Source organism: Sus scrofa, chromosome 7, assembly GCF_054392235.1.
Source record: "Sus scrofa isolate SSC_HxYL_T2T_F1_AM1 chromosome 7, Sscrofa_HxYL_maternal_Yorkshire_Landrace_v2.0, whole genome shotgun sequence".
Lineage (NCBI taxonomy): Eukaryota > Metazoa > Chordata > Mammalia > Artiodactyla > Suidae > Sus > Sus scrofa.
In genome coordinates this window covers 84,042,648-84,058,170 of record NC_139389.1, presented here as the reverse complement: position 1 = coordinate 84,058,170, position 15,523 = coordinate 84,042,648, and the positions used below count along the sequence as shown (strand labels likewise).

Sequence of the window (15,523 nt, the reverse complement as noted above, 5' to 3'; positions counted from 1 at the left end):
GGTCTCCAAGGAGGGCTCCTTCACCTGGAGAGCCTCTGAGAGCTTGGGTCTGCAGCCATCGCACCCGAAGGAGAGGACAATTCCCCCCCCTTTTTTTGAATTTTTTATTAATATATTTTTTTTGTTAAATTTCTTTGTATTTTTTTTTCCTGCAAGACTTGATGTTGGCGGCACTGTTGTAGTTTAATTTCAATCCCAAATTCCATGAAATAGAAATCAGAAGTAAAGGTTGAGAGGGGAGGAAGGAGGGAGGCAGGCCAAGGAGTAAACAGAGTTTGACTAGAAAAAAAGAGGAGGTTGTGTGTGGTGGGCATTCCCAGGCAAGGCCATTCCTTGAGGGAGGGGTTGGCAGGCAGCTTGCCTCTGCCTCATGCAGGGGAGGGAGAAAGGATCCCCTGGGGACCCTGCAGTCCCCTCTTCCTGGGGCTTCCTGCTCCCAGGGGAAAAGCTACTACCAGGGATCGGCCACAACCTCAAACAGGGCTCTCCACCCATCTCTCACCCGGGTTTGACTCCCACCTCTGCGATGCCTGCAAAGTATGAGAGATTGGTTTCCTTTGATCCCCTCCTTCTGCTGTTTTCCCGGTTCACAAGATTCTGATCTGATGTGGGGAAGGGATGGAACCCACTTAGAGGCTATTAAACAGCTCCTGCTGCCCTGTGAGTTCCTACTGTCTTGTCTGGATCGTTCTCCAGAACTGCCTCCCCGCTCCCCCCCGGCCACTACTGCCAGAGGGAGTGGGGCCCTTGCTCAGGTGCCTCTAACCCTCTGCAGTAGAAATGTCTTCTCCAGGCCCCTTAGAAATTTAATCAAAGGCCACAAGTGAGACTAACCAAATTAACTTTTAGGGGAAGAGAGAAAGGTGGGAGAGGTCAGTGGGTAGGGATGCATGGCCACATTGGACATTTTCTTTCCTTTACACATTGCTCTTCACATGGCATGCTCCCAGGGGGGTTGGACGAGGGGCTGGCTGTTGAGGAAAGAAAGAGCGAGAAGATGCTGGGGAGCCATTCTGCTTTTCGTTCCCGTTTTCTCCTTCAGGGAAGGAGAGAGTCGGGCAAGAACCCAGCTCAGTGCTTGGGGATGAGATAGGATCCTCCAAGTTCAGAGATGGAGGCTGTCCCCCCTCCAGCTTGATCACTAGGCCTCAGAGGGACACCAGGCCCCTTGGGTCAGGGAGTCACAGCAGCTCGGCCAGGGCCTTGCCCGGTATGCAGTCTTCTCCAATACAGAGTATCCCCCTTCTCCATTTTCTTCTTCCTTTCCACTCAGCTTCCACGAGACTCCTCAGGACATCAACCCCCCACCCTCATCCAAGTTCAGGTCTAAAGAAAAGGCAGGGGAGGGAGTGGGGCAATGGTCTGACTTAGAATTGTGTGTCTCAGAGAAGAGAGCGACTCTGAGCGAGAAAAGCCCTTCATATGTAAACAATCTAGAGAGAGAAGGGGTGGGTGGGGAGGGGAGTGAGGAAGACAGAGGCGGAGCCAGGAGAAATGAGAGAATCTGAAAGGAGAAAGAAAAAGCAAGAGACAAAACCAGAGGGGGACAGAAAAGAAAGGGAAGGGAGGAGAGGAAGAAAGGAGCAAAAACAACCAGGAGGAAGGAAAGAGAAAAAGGCAGGTCAGAGGAGTGAAGAGAAGTAGGCCAGGCAGGAGCCTCAGGTAAGGAGCTGGGAGAACAGGAACGCCAGGCTGAGGTCCAGGAGGGCCACGGCTCCCACCACCAGCGGGTTGGCAGCTCCCTAGAGAGATGAGGGGAAATGCAGTCTCAGTGCCTGAGGACCAGGTCCAGACTCTACCTTCCTGAGGTGGCAAAGCAGAGGGGGTCCCAGGCACCTCTCCTCAAAGGCCAGAGCTGGGAAATCTCCAATCTTTGCTTTTTTGGATTGCAAAGCACCCCTCTGCTTTCAGGCGGGGCCCCACCTTCCCTCTGGCTCCCTCGAGTCAGCCCTTCCCCCGCTCCCTCCCCTCCCCTCCCCTCCCAGCAGCACGTGGCCCAGGCAGAAGGTGCCTGGCCTTAGTAGCAGACGTTGGCAGCAGCCGCCTTTACTGCAGTGAAGCAGAGAGGGATGAAGGGGTGAGGAGGTGGTTGCTAGGAAACAGGAGAAGGCTGGGAGTCCAATCAGAGTGGAGGGTTCTGGGGAAACTCCACCCCTCTCGGTTTTCTGCCTTTTTTCCTATTTCCCTTCTTCCCCCGAGAGGGAGGGAGAGTCAGGGTAGGGAGGGAACAAGCTTTTCCTTTTTTATTTCTGGGCACCAAAGAGAGAAAGTGTGGAGGTGGGGGTGGGGGTGGAGTAGGAAACTGAGAGCTGGAAATGATACGAAAGGAGAACAGGGAAAGATGTTCTGACTCTACTGTTAATTATTAGCTGGAAACCTTGGTGAGTTACTCTAAGCGCTCCGGGCCTCAGTTCCCTCATGTGTCAAATGAGGGAGTTAAAGGTCTCTAAGTTTCCTTCTAGCTTGCAAATTCTCTCTCTCTCTCTCTCTCTCTTTTTTTTTTTTTTTTTTTTTTTTTTTGTGTGTGTGTCTTTTCTAGGGCTGCACCCGTGGCATATGGAGGTTCCCGGGCTAGGGGTCTAATCAGAGCTGTAGCCGCAGGCCTACACCACAGCCACGGCCACGCTGGATCTGAGCCGCATCTGTGACCTACACCGCAGCTCACGGCAACGCCAGATCCTTAACCCACTGAGCGAGGCCAGGGATCGAACCTGCAACCTCATGGCTCCTAGTCAGATTCGTTAACCACTGAGCCACGACAGGAACTTCTCCTCTATTTTTTTTCTTTTTTTTTGGAGGTGGGATATAGTCCAACCAGGCAGGCAGACAGGAAGCTGAGTGTGAATCAAGCCCCTCTGAGGGGTCTGGAAAGGACGAGAGGCCAGGCTTTGAGGAGAAGAGGGGCCAGCAAGGAGCAAAGACTGAGGGCACAAGGTTGGGAGGGTGGGTCTCTCACCCGCTGCGCGGGCCTGTCGGTGGCAGCAGCCTCCTCAGCCTCTTCGGTCAGGCACCCGGCATCAGGACCCCTCGAGGACAGGCCCCTCAGGACTGGTGAGGCCACAGGCTCAGGCTCGGCGCCCCCTGGGGTCTTCAGCTGGGGCAAGGGCTCTTCATCCTCCCCGTCCTCCTCTCGAAGACTTCCGGAACTGTCGCTGCAGCCTCCGAGGAGTGGGGAGCCGTCTCTGGGCTCTGGCCCCTGCAGCCCAGCCTCATCCTCGGCCTCATAGCCAGCGAGTTCCTCTGCCTGCTCACCTGGGCCCCCCCACTCCTCGGGCCAAGCTTTGGGGCCGGAGAAGGGACCCCGGTCCCCTCCAGAAGGCAGTGGGCTCCGGCAGGCAGGGGGGCGCCAGGGTTGGCGGGAGGAGGCGGGGCTGCTGGGAAGTTCAGGGGAGCCCTCTGAGGGGGTCAGTCCATTCTCATACACCCCAGGGCTGTCCTCGTCCAAGGGCTCTGTGTCCGAACCTTCCGAGTCCTGCCTGGGTCTGCGGCCTGGGGCAGGGAGAGCTAAGAATCAGAGGGGCCTCACTGGCCTGGGGCTGCAGAAGCTACAGCTGTATCCCTCTGTCCGGGCGCCTCCCAGGAGGTTACAGCCTTTCATTGCCAGACTCCAATCCCCTCATCCTTGTTATCCTATTTCATGAATTCCTTCTATTCCCCAATGGGGCTGGCCCCCATCCTCTGTCCCCTTAGACCCTCAGACCCTGTCTTTCCCACCCCCAGGCCCCTCCAAGGATTCCCTTCCCCTTTCTCCATGCCCGGGCCTCTCCAGTTGCCCAGAAAGCCCCCAGTCCTATCCCTCCCCAACCTCACCTGGGGCTTCCAACATGGGGTGCAGGTCTTGGGCTATCAGTTTGGCCATTCGAGCTGCCTCCACAGCCTTCTCGGCGACGCTGCTGGCTGCCACTGCCTTTAGAAGGGCGTCTGCTGCCCTGTTGGGTTCCAGGGACAGGGTCTTAGCAGACCGGCCCCAGCCCCCCACGGAGTCATATCCCCCAGATCTGAGCTCACCTCTGGAGCTCACCTTGCCTTTGCTCATACCCGGCTGGCTACTCCCCTTCCCCAGCCTGGCAGGCCAGCAGGCCTTTGGCTCCTCTCCTAGACCAGGGCCATGGCCGTGTCATCGCACCCTCCTGCTCCTCTCACACCCCTCCACCTTTCCGTCCTGTAGTAACACATCCCTTCCTCCAGCTGCAGGGGCCCCAGGCCCTCCCCAATGCCCTCAGCTCTGTTATTCTATTCCTGTCCTGCTCTCTCCCGGGGACAAATGAGACCTCACTCTCTTAGCACATCTCTCTGCAGCTGCACCTGCTGGGTGCTTACAAGCTATGCCTCTTTGCTGTGTTAGTACCTCTTGTTACTAGAATTTCACATCTTGCTTCTCTTCATTTCACTTCTGTAGCACATCATTCTCCCCTCCCCTGGTCACTGTCCCTGCCCCCTGCCCCACCTCCTCCTTTCTGAGCTCTGGAACTGGAGTATGGGTGCGTGTCCCCTTTCTGCTCCCATCTACCTATTCCCTCTCCCTGCTAACATGCGTGCTTTCTCACCATTGTGATTACACCTTCTGGGTGAGCTCTTAGTCTCCCACAACCCGCCTGCCTTCGTCCTGCCCTGCTGCTTAGTTACAGGTAACCTTGAAGCATTATCTGTCTCCAGGGTCAGGGATCGAACCTGTGCTGAATCCTAAACCCACTATACCACAAAGGATCTCCCGAGGCATTATCAATCTTTTCCCCTTTGTTATTTCCCAATTCTCCATCTGATGTCAGACACTTCCTCAATTTACCCTTCCCTTTACTTTCTTTTCTTCTGCTTTTTAGGGCCACACCCACAGCATATGAAAGTTCCCAGGCTAAGGGTCGAATCAGAGCTACAACTGCCAGCCTACACCACAGCCACAGCAATGTGGGATCTGAGCCGCGTCTGTGATCTACACCACTCATGTTAATGCTGGATCCTTAACCCACTGAACAAGGCCAGGGATCGAATTTGTGTCCTCATGGATACTCGCTAGATTCATTTCCGCTGTGCAACAATGAGAACTCCCTTTTTTTCTTTTCTTTTTTTTCAATTTGGCTTTGGTGTGCAGTGGCTTGATGTGGAATCTCAGTTTCCAGACCAGGGAACTTGGCCTGCAGTGGTGAAAATGCTGAATCCTAAGCACTAGGCCACCAGGGAACTCCCCTGCCCTCTGCTGTTAATCATAGGTTCACTGTAATTATTAAATTAGTTCTGTAATCCTGACTGAAATTGGGGCATAAAGGATCAGAGGGAGAGGTAATCAGACATACTTGCCATGGGCTTGAATGGATCAAGACCAATGACTCCCTCTGGCTCAGGGGCTGTTTTATCTGTCCTGGAAAGCAGTATGGTATGGGGAGAGGGAGAAGGGTGGTGGTGTCCCGTTGCTGTCTTAGGTCAACCTCTCCTTAATATACCTTGGGAGATAAGGTCAGCCCTCTTCCCCTCAAACCTGGTGGGCCTCATGGACCTCTGAATCCTGCTTAGAGGGGTCTCAGATAACTCTGCTCTTCTGTCTTAGGACTTTTGGACTCTATGACTAGCCCTGTTCTGAAACTGAGCTGGTCTCAGGGTTTAGAGCAGGGGATGAGGATCGTGGTCTTGGATTGCACTGAGTTCTTCTGGGGGCCAAGAAAAGGAAACACTGACAAGCGCTGGCCTGTGTTTTGAGTTTGGAGGATATGGATGGTCAAGTCCTAGTCCACAGACCCAGTCTGTGCTCAGGCATCAGGCCAGGCTCAGGCTACCTGCTGCTGAGGCTCTGCTGCTTCCATGGCAGCCAGCAGCCAATCATGTTTGCCAGGCCTGTTGCTGGGGAGACCAACCAGCCTCCTCCCACTGCCTGATCCTCCTAGCTACTAAGATCAGTTTTTCTTGCATATGCCCACTCCCCATCTAGCCTAAATGCTCCTTGGTGCCCTGGCCCTCCCCTTCCCTGGCTTAAGGCCTTGGACTCGAACTACCCAGACACTCAGATATATCTACAGAGAGACATTCTCTGGTTCAGGAATCTACTCTGGATATAACCTCTCTCTCTCTCTCTCTCTCACACACACACACACACACACACACACACACACTTGTCACCCATTATGCAAACTCACTGAAGCAAATCTGGAGACACCTTGACTTTTCATTTTCTGAAACACTCTCAAATTCAAATAAGATTATTCTACTGTGCCATCCCCTTTAAAGAAAATATAATATCTAAAAATTCCTATGCATAAATTGTATAAGTCAGGGGCCTCTGAATCTCATTACAAATGGATTTTTGGCTTTCTTTAGTCACAAGCCACATGCAGTTATTAAGCACTTTAAATGTGGCTAGTCAAAATTGAATGATGTAAGTGTAAAATACATATTGGATTTCAAAGGCTTAGTAAAAAAGTGGGGATGTAAAATATCTCAATTATTTTAAGGTGATTTTAGGTTGAAATAATATTTTGGATATTTTGGTTTAAATAAAAATATTACTTAAATTCATTTCATCTGTTTCTCCGTTTTGTTTTGTTTTGTTTTTGTTTTTGTTTTGGCTACTAGAAGAGTCAAAAAATTGTATTTTGTTTACATTATATTCCTACTGGACAGGACTGCTTTAGATAACAAGGTTCCTGAGGCATGGAAACGGTAATCTGATTTACAGAAAGAAAATTTCATTTACAGACAAGTCTCCTCCCTTTAAATCTTTATCATTTGGGTAAAGGGGGCAGAGGAGACAAAGCGAGAGGGACTATCTTTTCAAGTGGATCGATCAGCCGTACAAACTCCCCAAGGCCTAAGGCTAAAATGATATCAGGCAGGCTTGCATATGGTGGCATATGCACACTGCCTGTCTCTCTGCTTGGGGCTGCTGCTCCCCGCCTGAGTCCTGGAGGCTGGGTCAACTGCAAGAAGAGGAAGGCTAGGGACATGCCTGAGTTCCACCCAAGAGGTTTCCTGGGCGGGCACAAGGCAGCGCTCATTGGTACTCCCACACACAACAATGACACACATCCCCACCAAAGACACTGAGACACACTTACAGTCTAACAGGGCTTCCCTCAAATACCCAGCCACCCACGGTTACACCCACGTCCACCTGTAGCTTCAGATATAAACACTCCAAATACCCTGGGCTGCAAATGCTTGGCCCTAGGCCTCACTCTTCCCCACCAGGCCTTCGGCCTTGGGTCTTAGGCCTCCTTTAGGCACCGCCCCCCCTTCCCTGTCCTCAGCGTACTTTCACCCCTTAGCCCCGCTTTGGCCTCTGCACCCATGCCCACCTGGCAGCGGCGATCTCCTGGCGCTGACGGGCAGCGCTCACGGCTCGACGGGCGCCCTCAACAGCCCTGTCCACCTTCTCCTTGACTTTGCCCCTCCGAAGGGCCAGAGGGAGGAGGCTGCGCACGCGCCCCCCGTGCACCAGCCGGTTGCGCTTGTACTTGCCCTCCTCGCGGGAGCCGTCGGGGCGGGTGGTGCGCCCGTAGCCGTGCCGCCGGTTGCCCAGCCACTCGCCTTCGTAGCGCAGCCCGTTGGAGCGCTGGCTCACGCCGTAGCCGCTGCGCCGGTCCGCGCGCCATTCGCCTGCATACACCTCAGTGGCCGAGCCCTCGATGAGGGCGGGTGGAGCCTGGGCCGGGGGCCCGCTGGCCTCGGAGCCTGGGGGTCCTGTGCTGCCCACCTCGCTGCTCACCTCGCTGCGCAGGGAGCCCCGCTTGCTGCCCAAGGAGCTGCGGCGTCCTCCCGCCCGGAGCCCACTGAGCAGCAGCGAGCGGCGGAAGAACCCGCCAGCCGCAGGGGTGCGCTTTCGGGAGGACGCGCCGTCAGCGTCCCCGGGCGCGGCCAGCACGAAGCCGCCCCGGGAGCCCGAGGCCGGGCTACCTCCCTCGTCGCCGGGCAGGGGCAGGGGCGGGGGCGGCGTCGGGGGGTCGCTATGGCCGGAGTCCAGGGAGGTGCGGCGGGGCGAGCGCAGCAGCGCCGCCTGGTGGTAGGGCACACTCTGGCGTACCCCGTAGCCGTGGCGCTTCCCTGCTTGCCACTGGCCCTGATAGGTGCCTGCGGCGGGGTAGGAAGTGGAGAAAGAGTCAGGACCCGCCGCTCCTTGCACCTCCCCCCGCCCCATGCACCCCTGAAAGCCTAAGAGTCGGGTGGGAGAGGTGGAGGCAGTTAGCGTGGAGGTCGGGGAAAAGCACTAGGAGCTGGGGACAGGCCAGGTTGGGTCGGAAGGTGGGGGAAGAACACTGAAAACTGGCAGGTAGCAGCTCTGTGGATTTGGGCCGTGCAGGTAGACAGGGGAAAGGGGGAGGGACAGACAGACTGGAGTGTGTGAAGGACAGACAGTCCAGAGGGTACAAAAGACAGGTTGACAAGGGTGCATAGATGGCATGTGACAATAGAACTATGAGGGGTAACGTGACCGAGGAAATGTGAGGGGACAGGCAGATGGGGGTGTGTGAGGGTTAGGTAGATGCGGGGTGTGACGCTCAGGTAGATTGGGGAGAGGGAAAAGCAGGCAGGGGACAGACAGATGAGGAAGGCGTGTGTGATGATGGGAGGAGAGAACAGAACAATGGGCGCAGGGGCACGTATCGATGGGGAAGGCGTGTAGGGTAACAGCGGAGCACCGAGGGGCGTATGGCAGGGGAAGGCAGACGCAGGGCAGGCCGGCGGGGAGGCGCACGCGGACGAGCAGACAGACAGTAGTGGGCAGGGCCCCGCACCTCCGTCGGAGTAGGTCTCGGTGCCGTAGCCGTCCTGGAAGCCGTCCTTCCAGAGCCCGGCGTAGCGCAGGCCGGACACGCTCTCCCACACGCCGCTGCGCCCCTTCAGCCCTCCCAGCCACTCGCCGCGGTACGTCCAGCGGCTCTTGCGCTCCACGCCCAGCCCTTCGCGCTTGCCCTGCTGCCAGTGGCCCTGGTAGCTGTGTCCGCCGGGCCCCGTGAAGACGCCCAGTGACTCGAAGCCGTGCGCCCAGCAGCCGCTGTACTCGCCCTGGGCGCCGGGCCCGGTGCACACGCCGTAGCCATGTGCCCGCCCCGCCTCCCAGCCCCCCACGTAGCAGCCCCCGTCGTCAAAGTCGAACTTGCCCCCGGGGGACATGCATGTAGTTGGCGCGGCCTCAGCCCCCCGGTAGCTCAGCGCATCCTGGGGCTGGAGAGCCGGCTGGGGGCCTGGGAGCCGGGCGAGGCCTGGGGGCGGGGGCAGTTAGACCGGGGCCAGTCGGGGGGGCCCCAGCGCGGGCTGGCAGGGCCGGACCCTCATCCTGAGTGGCTGCGGAGAAAGAGGGGGGAAGTGGCGAGCGAGGCCCCTCCTCTTTGCCGCCGCTCCCTGGCCCAGTGGCTCCGGGGCCTCAGCACCGCCCCTCAATCCCCCACCCTTCAGCAGCATCTTCCAGCATCTCCTAAGCTTCAGAGGCACAGGGATCCCCCACCCCTCCGTTCTTGTAGAGGGCCCCTCCCAGGGCTTGGGGTCCTAACCCCAAGCGGGAGTCTATCCCACTTCTCCAACCTGGAACCCCAAAGTGTCGAGTGTGGATGGCAGTCTGGGGGAGGGTCCTTAGAGGGGGCTGGACAGAGTCGCAGGCCACCTGCTTCCCTGGCTGCTGTCAGGACCCCTCTGCCCCTGTTCTTTGGCTACCCTGGCAAGAGTCGGGGGCGGGTTGAAAACGTGGGGGTGGGGGATCAGAACAAGGTGGGCACAGGGTTTGGGGGGGAAATGAGAGTATGGGGGAAGCTCCGCAGGGAAAAGGCGAGGGTGGGGATGGGCGGACGGGCGGAAGGGAGGGGGCAGGTACTCACCATGTGGGCTGGGGCTCAGGCTGCCTCCCAGGCACAGCATCCATGGCAGGATACCTCCACTCCCACCTCGCCCAGACCAGCCGAGCCCCCTCCCCTTCCGGAGAGCCTGCTCCAACCCAGAGAGCCAAGGTGGGGGAGCCGCAAGGAGAGAGTCCCCTCTCTCTCCAGCCGGAGGAGGAGGTGGGGGGGCGAGGTAGTGGCAAGGGTAGGGGGAGATGAGAATAGTGTAGGGGGAAAAAAATCTGCCTTGGGCGGAGATAGGGAAGAGGTGCTGGGAGCTGGATGGAAGAGAGAGGGGGCTATCAAGAGGGGGTGTTTTTATTATTTTTTTCTTCTTATGGTTGGGGGAAAGAAAAAAAAATCAAAATTCTGATTCCATCCCAGCACAAATCAATGTTTGCTCCATCGCAGCATCACGGGGGAGGCTGGGCCAGGCAGATTTAAAGGGACAGGGAGAGGAGAGGAGAGGGTGGGGAGAGGAGGAGAGGAAGAAGAGACAGTGGCGTGGATAGCGTTGGGGGGCGGGGATGCCTGGGCAGAAGTGATGGGTGCCTGCTAAACCTGCGGTGAGGGAGGAGGCGAGGAGAGAGGCGAAAGGGAGGCGCAGAGACCCCCAGTGTGGAAAGGAACCCAGGGATGCTGGTAGGGAGTGGGGTGAGGCCGAGAGGAGGGGAGAGGAGGCAGGGGGAGGAGACTGAGCTGAAGATGGGGAGGCTGGGGGAGGCCGAAGCCAGCCGGGGGAGGAGAGATGCTGGCGAGGCCGGGAGAGGGCGAGAAGAATACAAAGAAAGAGGTGCAGGGGTGAGAGCTAAGGCGGGGGGAGATACTGTCGGAGAGGGAGAAAGGGAGGGAAATCCATTCTGGGACTGGTGAGGGATGGCAAGGAGGAGAGAAGCAGGGGAGGAGGAGAAGGAGGGAGAAGAAATAGATATGGAGACTGAGAGAGCGAAAAAAAGGGCTGTGAAGGGAGGGAGCCAGCTCTGCGGGAGGAGGGCGGGCTTGGGCAGGGACGTCTAGGCAGGAAGAGCCCAAGCAGGGGCTGGAGGGCCGGAAGTGGTGTTTGTGGGGAGAAGGATGAACCTGCCAGCTGCTTGGACTAAAGCCAAGAAACCTCTGGGCATGGACGTCTGTGTCCACCAAGTCCACTGCCCTCCCTAAGAAACTGCTGACGGGGACCAGGAGGCTCCCCACTTGCACTATCTGAGCAAACTGGAAACGGGTCCCTGCCAGGAGGCTTGGCTTTTCCAGGCTTAACCTTCCTCCGACTCCCTCCAACTCTCTCTCCCTGGCTTGTCCTTTTGAAAGGGGAGGGAGGGCATGAGGGGGTGTATTGATTTTGAACAGGGAACAGGGGGTCATACTTGGCAGTGCCATGAAGATCCGGGGGCTTTGGAGTCTTCTCTTTTGCAAAACTAGAGGCAAAGACACATTTGTTGGGGAGGGGGAGCTTATTTTGTGCCAAGTCCTCCTGCAGCCTTCCACCCCTCGCTGACCAGAGCAGCAGCCCACACTGGGCCTGTTTACAGACAGAAATAGGCACACACTGTCTTTCCCACCCCTCAGCTTACTTAGATGCTGCATCTATCCTGCCCCTAAGCTTTTAGGAAGGAGGACACTGCCCAGTTACCACAGGGTGAATAGTCAAATGCACTCAGTTGGTTTATTTTCGTACAAGGTCTGGTCTACCCTGTCATTTTACAGAGAAGAGAATTGAGGCTGGAGGTGGGGGTGGGGTGGGGGTGGGAGAGTCACTCAGCTGAGAGGTCATGCAGTTGAGGTGGCAGAGCTGGAGCCAGAACAGGCTTCAGACCTTTAAAACCCCGTAATTCCTCCCGGGAGTCGTTGTACATGGGAACCTCCCTTAAACTCAGGAGCTCCATTTTGATTATGGTGGTAAAAAGTATGAAGTTTGGAACCAACAGGATTTCCCTTGCACTTTCTTTTTCTTTTTAGGGCCACACCTGTGGCATATGGAAGTTTCCAGGCTAGAGGTTGAATCGGAGCTGCAGCTGCTGGACAATGCCAGCCTAAGCCACAGCAACAGCAATTCTGGATCCCAGCTGCATCTGCAACCTACCTTGTGGGAATGCTGGATCCTTAATCCAAAAAGACCAGGGATTGAACCTATATCCTCATGGATCCTATGTTGGGTTTTTAACCCACTGAGGCTCAATGGGAGCTCTGTACTCTGTTCCCAAGGTGGATATGAGCTTGGAGAAAGCTTTAGCCTTTAGGGCTGGGACCACATTTTCTAAGTGCTTAGCATGGAACAGAGCAACTGCCAGTCTACCTGGGACAAAGCTGGTGGTGGAGAGTCCTCTCCCTCCCTTCTTTCCCTTCTCCATCCATCAGAAATTTACATAAATAACTTTGTACCAGGCACATTGCCAGGGGCTAGAGCTACAATGGTAGACACTGTGGTGCCTGCTCACAGGGAGCTTACTGTCTAGTAGAGAAGACAACTAAAAAGCAATTCTGGAGTAGTTAGAGTTGGAGTTCCCATTGTGGCTCAGCGGTAATGAACCCAAATAGGATCCATGAGGATGTAGGTTCAATCCCTGGCCTCGATCAGTGGATTAAGGATCCAGCATTGCCATGGGCTGTGGTGTAGGTCACAGATGAGGCTTAGACCTCAAGGAGCTGTGGCTGTGGCATAGGCCGGCAGCTGTAGCTCAGATCCGACCCCTAGCCTGGGAACTTCCATATGCTGCACCTGTGGCCTTTAAAAAAAGAAAAATAAAAGAGTAGTGTTATGACATTTTTGGGGGGTAGAAATAGGGGATAGGGATGGAACCTAACTCAGGCTGGCTCCCTAGGGGAAGAGCCACTGAAGATGAATCCAGCAGGGAATTCTGGGCCCAGCTGCATCACCTCACTCACCCTGAGATATTCAGGCTTTCCTTCCCCACACAGTGCCTTGTAATACTCAGACCCTAAGAGTCCCCTTTTCTTAAAAAAGAAAAAAAAAAAAAAAAAAAAAGGGTAGTGGTGGTGGGGAAGGAAGCAAGAAAACAAAGCTATGGGCCTGGGGAAACTTGTGCTTTGTTCTTTCAGGAGGAAGGCTGGCAGGGTTAAGTGGCAATTCTAAGCCAAAAATCAGGGCGTAGGTCTGAGAAAGCCCTGAAGAAATCACTGGCAAGAACTACCCTGGAACTTGTGGGGTGCAGTTCTAGCCCCCCATAGTGCCCTGAGAGGCAGGCTTCCAGCCCCTCTCTGGTTTGTCCAACAAGCCCTAAAGTCTCCTTTTTTAGGGAAAAGACTGTTTTCCCTTCTGGAGGATGCGCTGGTTTGTTCTGCTATAATTGCCCAGCGTCTGGGGGCCACAGAGAAGGGAAACAACATAAGGTGAGGCAGCTCTGGGCTTGGAGCCCCACCGTGGGTGGCCCTCTAGCTGCATGACTTCATTCAGTCCTCACAACAAAGCTGTAGCTGGGGGCAGCCCAGGCTGGAGGCCAAGCGCTGGGCTTAGGAGGATGGACAGACCTCTGCCTGAATCCTGACTCGACGGCTTGGGATCTGGGTATACCTGAGCACAGTCCCCAACATTCCTGAGCTGCTGTTTGGGAATCTCTAAGATGGGAACAACTGAACCTACTCTCCAGATTATTATGAAGATGGAAATGATTGGGTATGAATGGCATGTGTGATTATGTAGCGAGGCAAACCACCTGGCCTAGTGCCTAGTACATAGTAAATGCCCAGTAAATGGGGCTTGAAAAATAGGTGGCATTATGCCAGCTTTATAGGGGAGGAATCTGGGACCTAGAGGTTAATTTGCTCAATGTTGCACAGCTAATATATGAATATCAAAGATCTACCAGACTCCCCAGTGAGGATTATTTAACAAATACAATTTGGGGGGCCTATTTAAAGAGTAAAACATGCTCATTGTAGACAGAGGAAAATAAAGCACAGTATCAAGAATAAAAATTGGGAGTCCCTATTGTGGCATAGTTGAAACGAATCTGACTAGTAGGGGTGAGGATGGGGTTCGAACCCTGTGTTTGATCCCTGGCCTCACTCAGTGGGTTAAGGATCTGGCGTTGCTGTGGTGTAGGTCGAAGATGCGGCTTGGATTCCACGTTACCGTGGCTGTGGTGTAGGCTGGCAGCTGCAGCTCTAATTTGACCCCTAAGCCTGGGAACCTCCATGCGCCTAGGCAAAAAAATAAATAAAAACCACTCATAGTCTTGCTGCATAACAAACACTGGGGTGTATTTTCTTTTGAGCATATTTTCATATCCTCTCTGCTGTGCCATTTTTTATTTAACATAAATAGTTGAGTGCTACATGTACAATTTTGTGTGCTACTTATTTGCTTTGTATTACACTATAAACATTTTTCATGTCATTAAAACATCCTTGAATTTTTAATGGCTGCATAATATTCCAAAGTTTGGATGCAGCATAATTTTTTAACCATTCTAGTGTAGCACTTTTAAGCCATTTGCACAGTTTTTGCTGTTAAAAATTAATTTCAGGGTTCCCGTTGTGATGCAGTGGAAACGAATCTGACTAGGAACCATGAGGTTGCAGGTTCGATCCCTGGCCTTGCTCAGTGGGTTAAGGATTTGGTGTTGCCATGAGCTATGGGGTAGGTCGAAGACAGGGCTAGGATCTGGTGTGGCTGTGGCTGTGGCTGTGGCATAGGCCAGCAGCCATAGCTCTGATTCGACCTCTAGGGAATCTCCATATGCTGCGGGTGAGGCCCTAAAAAGCAGAAAGCAAAAAAAAAAAAACCCAGAAAAAATGAATCTTTACATATCTGATGCCTTCTTTTAAAAATGTCTTATCATGCAAATTTTCAAACATATACCAAAGCACACAAAAAGTGGAATAAAGAACTCCCATGTACCCATCCCCCAACTTCAGCAATGATCACTTTTAAGTAATCTTGTTTTCTCTTCTGTTTATTTCAAAACCCAGGTATCATGTTATTTCAGTCTATTGATTTCTTAATAGTCAGTTGGATTCTTAACAGTATGAACAGATGAACAGACCCAGAATTACTGGGTCAGAGGTTAGAAACACTTTGTAAGATTTTGGATGTATTTTGCTAGAATCACTTCCAGAAAGGTTGTACTAATTTTTTTTTTTTTTTTTTTTTTTTGGTCTTTTTGCTATTTCTTGGGCCGCTCCCTCGGCATATGGAGGTTCCTAGGCTAGGGGTCGAATTGGAGCTGAAGCCGCTGGCCACAGCCACAGCAACACGGGATCCGAGCCACGTCTGTGACCCACACCACAGCTCACGGCAACGCCGGATCGTTAACCCACTGAGCAAGGGCAGGGACCGAACCAGCAACCTCATGATTCCTAGTTGGATTCGTTAACCACTGCGCCACGATGGAAACTCCGGTTGTACTAATTTGTATTCTCACCAGTTGTACGTAAGAGTGCTACCTTTTTTTTTTTTTAAGGGTTGCACCTGTGGTATATGGAGTTCCCAGGTTGGGGACTGAGTCAGAGCTGTAGCTGCTGGCCTGAGCCACAGCCTCAGCAATGAGGGATTGGAGTCATGGCTGCGACCTACACCACATCTCATGGCAACGAGCTGTGGTGACCTTCAGTTGTCACACACACACACACACACACACACACACACACACACACACACACACCCCTTCTGCCAACTTGAGAGATGAAACGTGCTTCCTGTTCACGTACATTTGTTTGATTGCCAAACTTATACTAAGAAAGCACTTGGTGACTTTAGTGGGGCAGACCCC

The 15,523-nt window shown here is 54.2% G+C and overlaps 1 protein-coding gene across 2 annotated transcripts; it reads right to left on the bottom strand.

Moving 5' to 3' along the window:
• Positions 1–164: 164 nt before the first annotated feature.
• Positions 165–10,493, bottom strand: JPH4 (junctophilin 4). Of its 2 annotated transcripts, XM_001928670.7 has the most exons (6): positions 9,798–10,493; positions 8,721–9,270; positions 7,284–8,055; positions 3,811–3,929; positions 2,957–3,489; positions 165–1,742 (listed from the first exon to the last, which is right to left on the bottom strand). In XM_001928670.7, exons 2-6 carry the CDS (start codon positions 9,097–9,099, stop codon positions 1,659–1,661), a joined length of 1,887 nt encoding a protein of 628 aa, XP_001928705.3. In that variant the 5' UTR covers positions 9,100–9,270; positions 9,798–10,493; the 3' UTR covers positions 165–1,658. The 2 variants fall into 2 exon arrangements, with proteins under 2 accessions (XP_001928705.3, XP_005666308.1); XM_005666251.4 differs by lacking the exon at positions 165–1,742 and having other exon boundaries at positions 2,757–3,489.
• Positions 10,494–15,523: the final 5,030 nt, after the last annotated feature.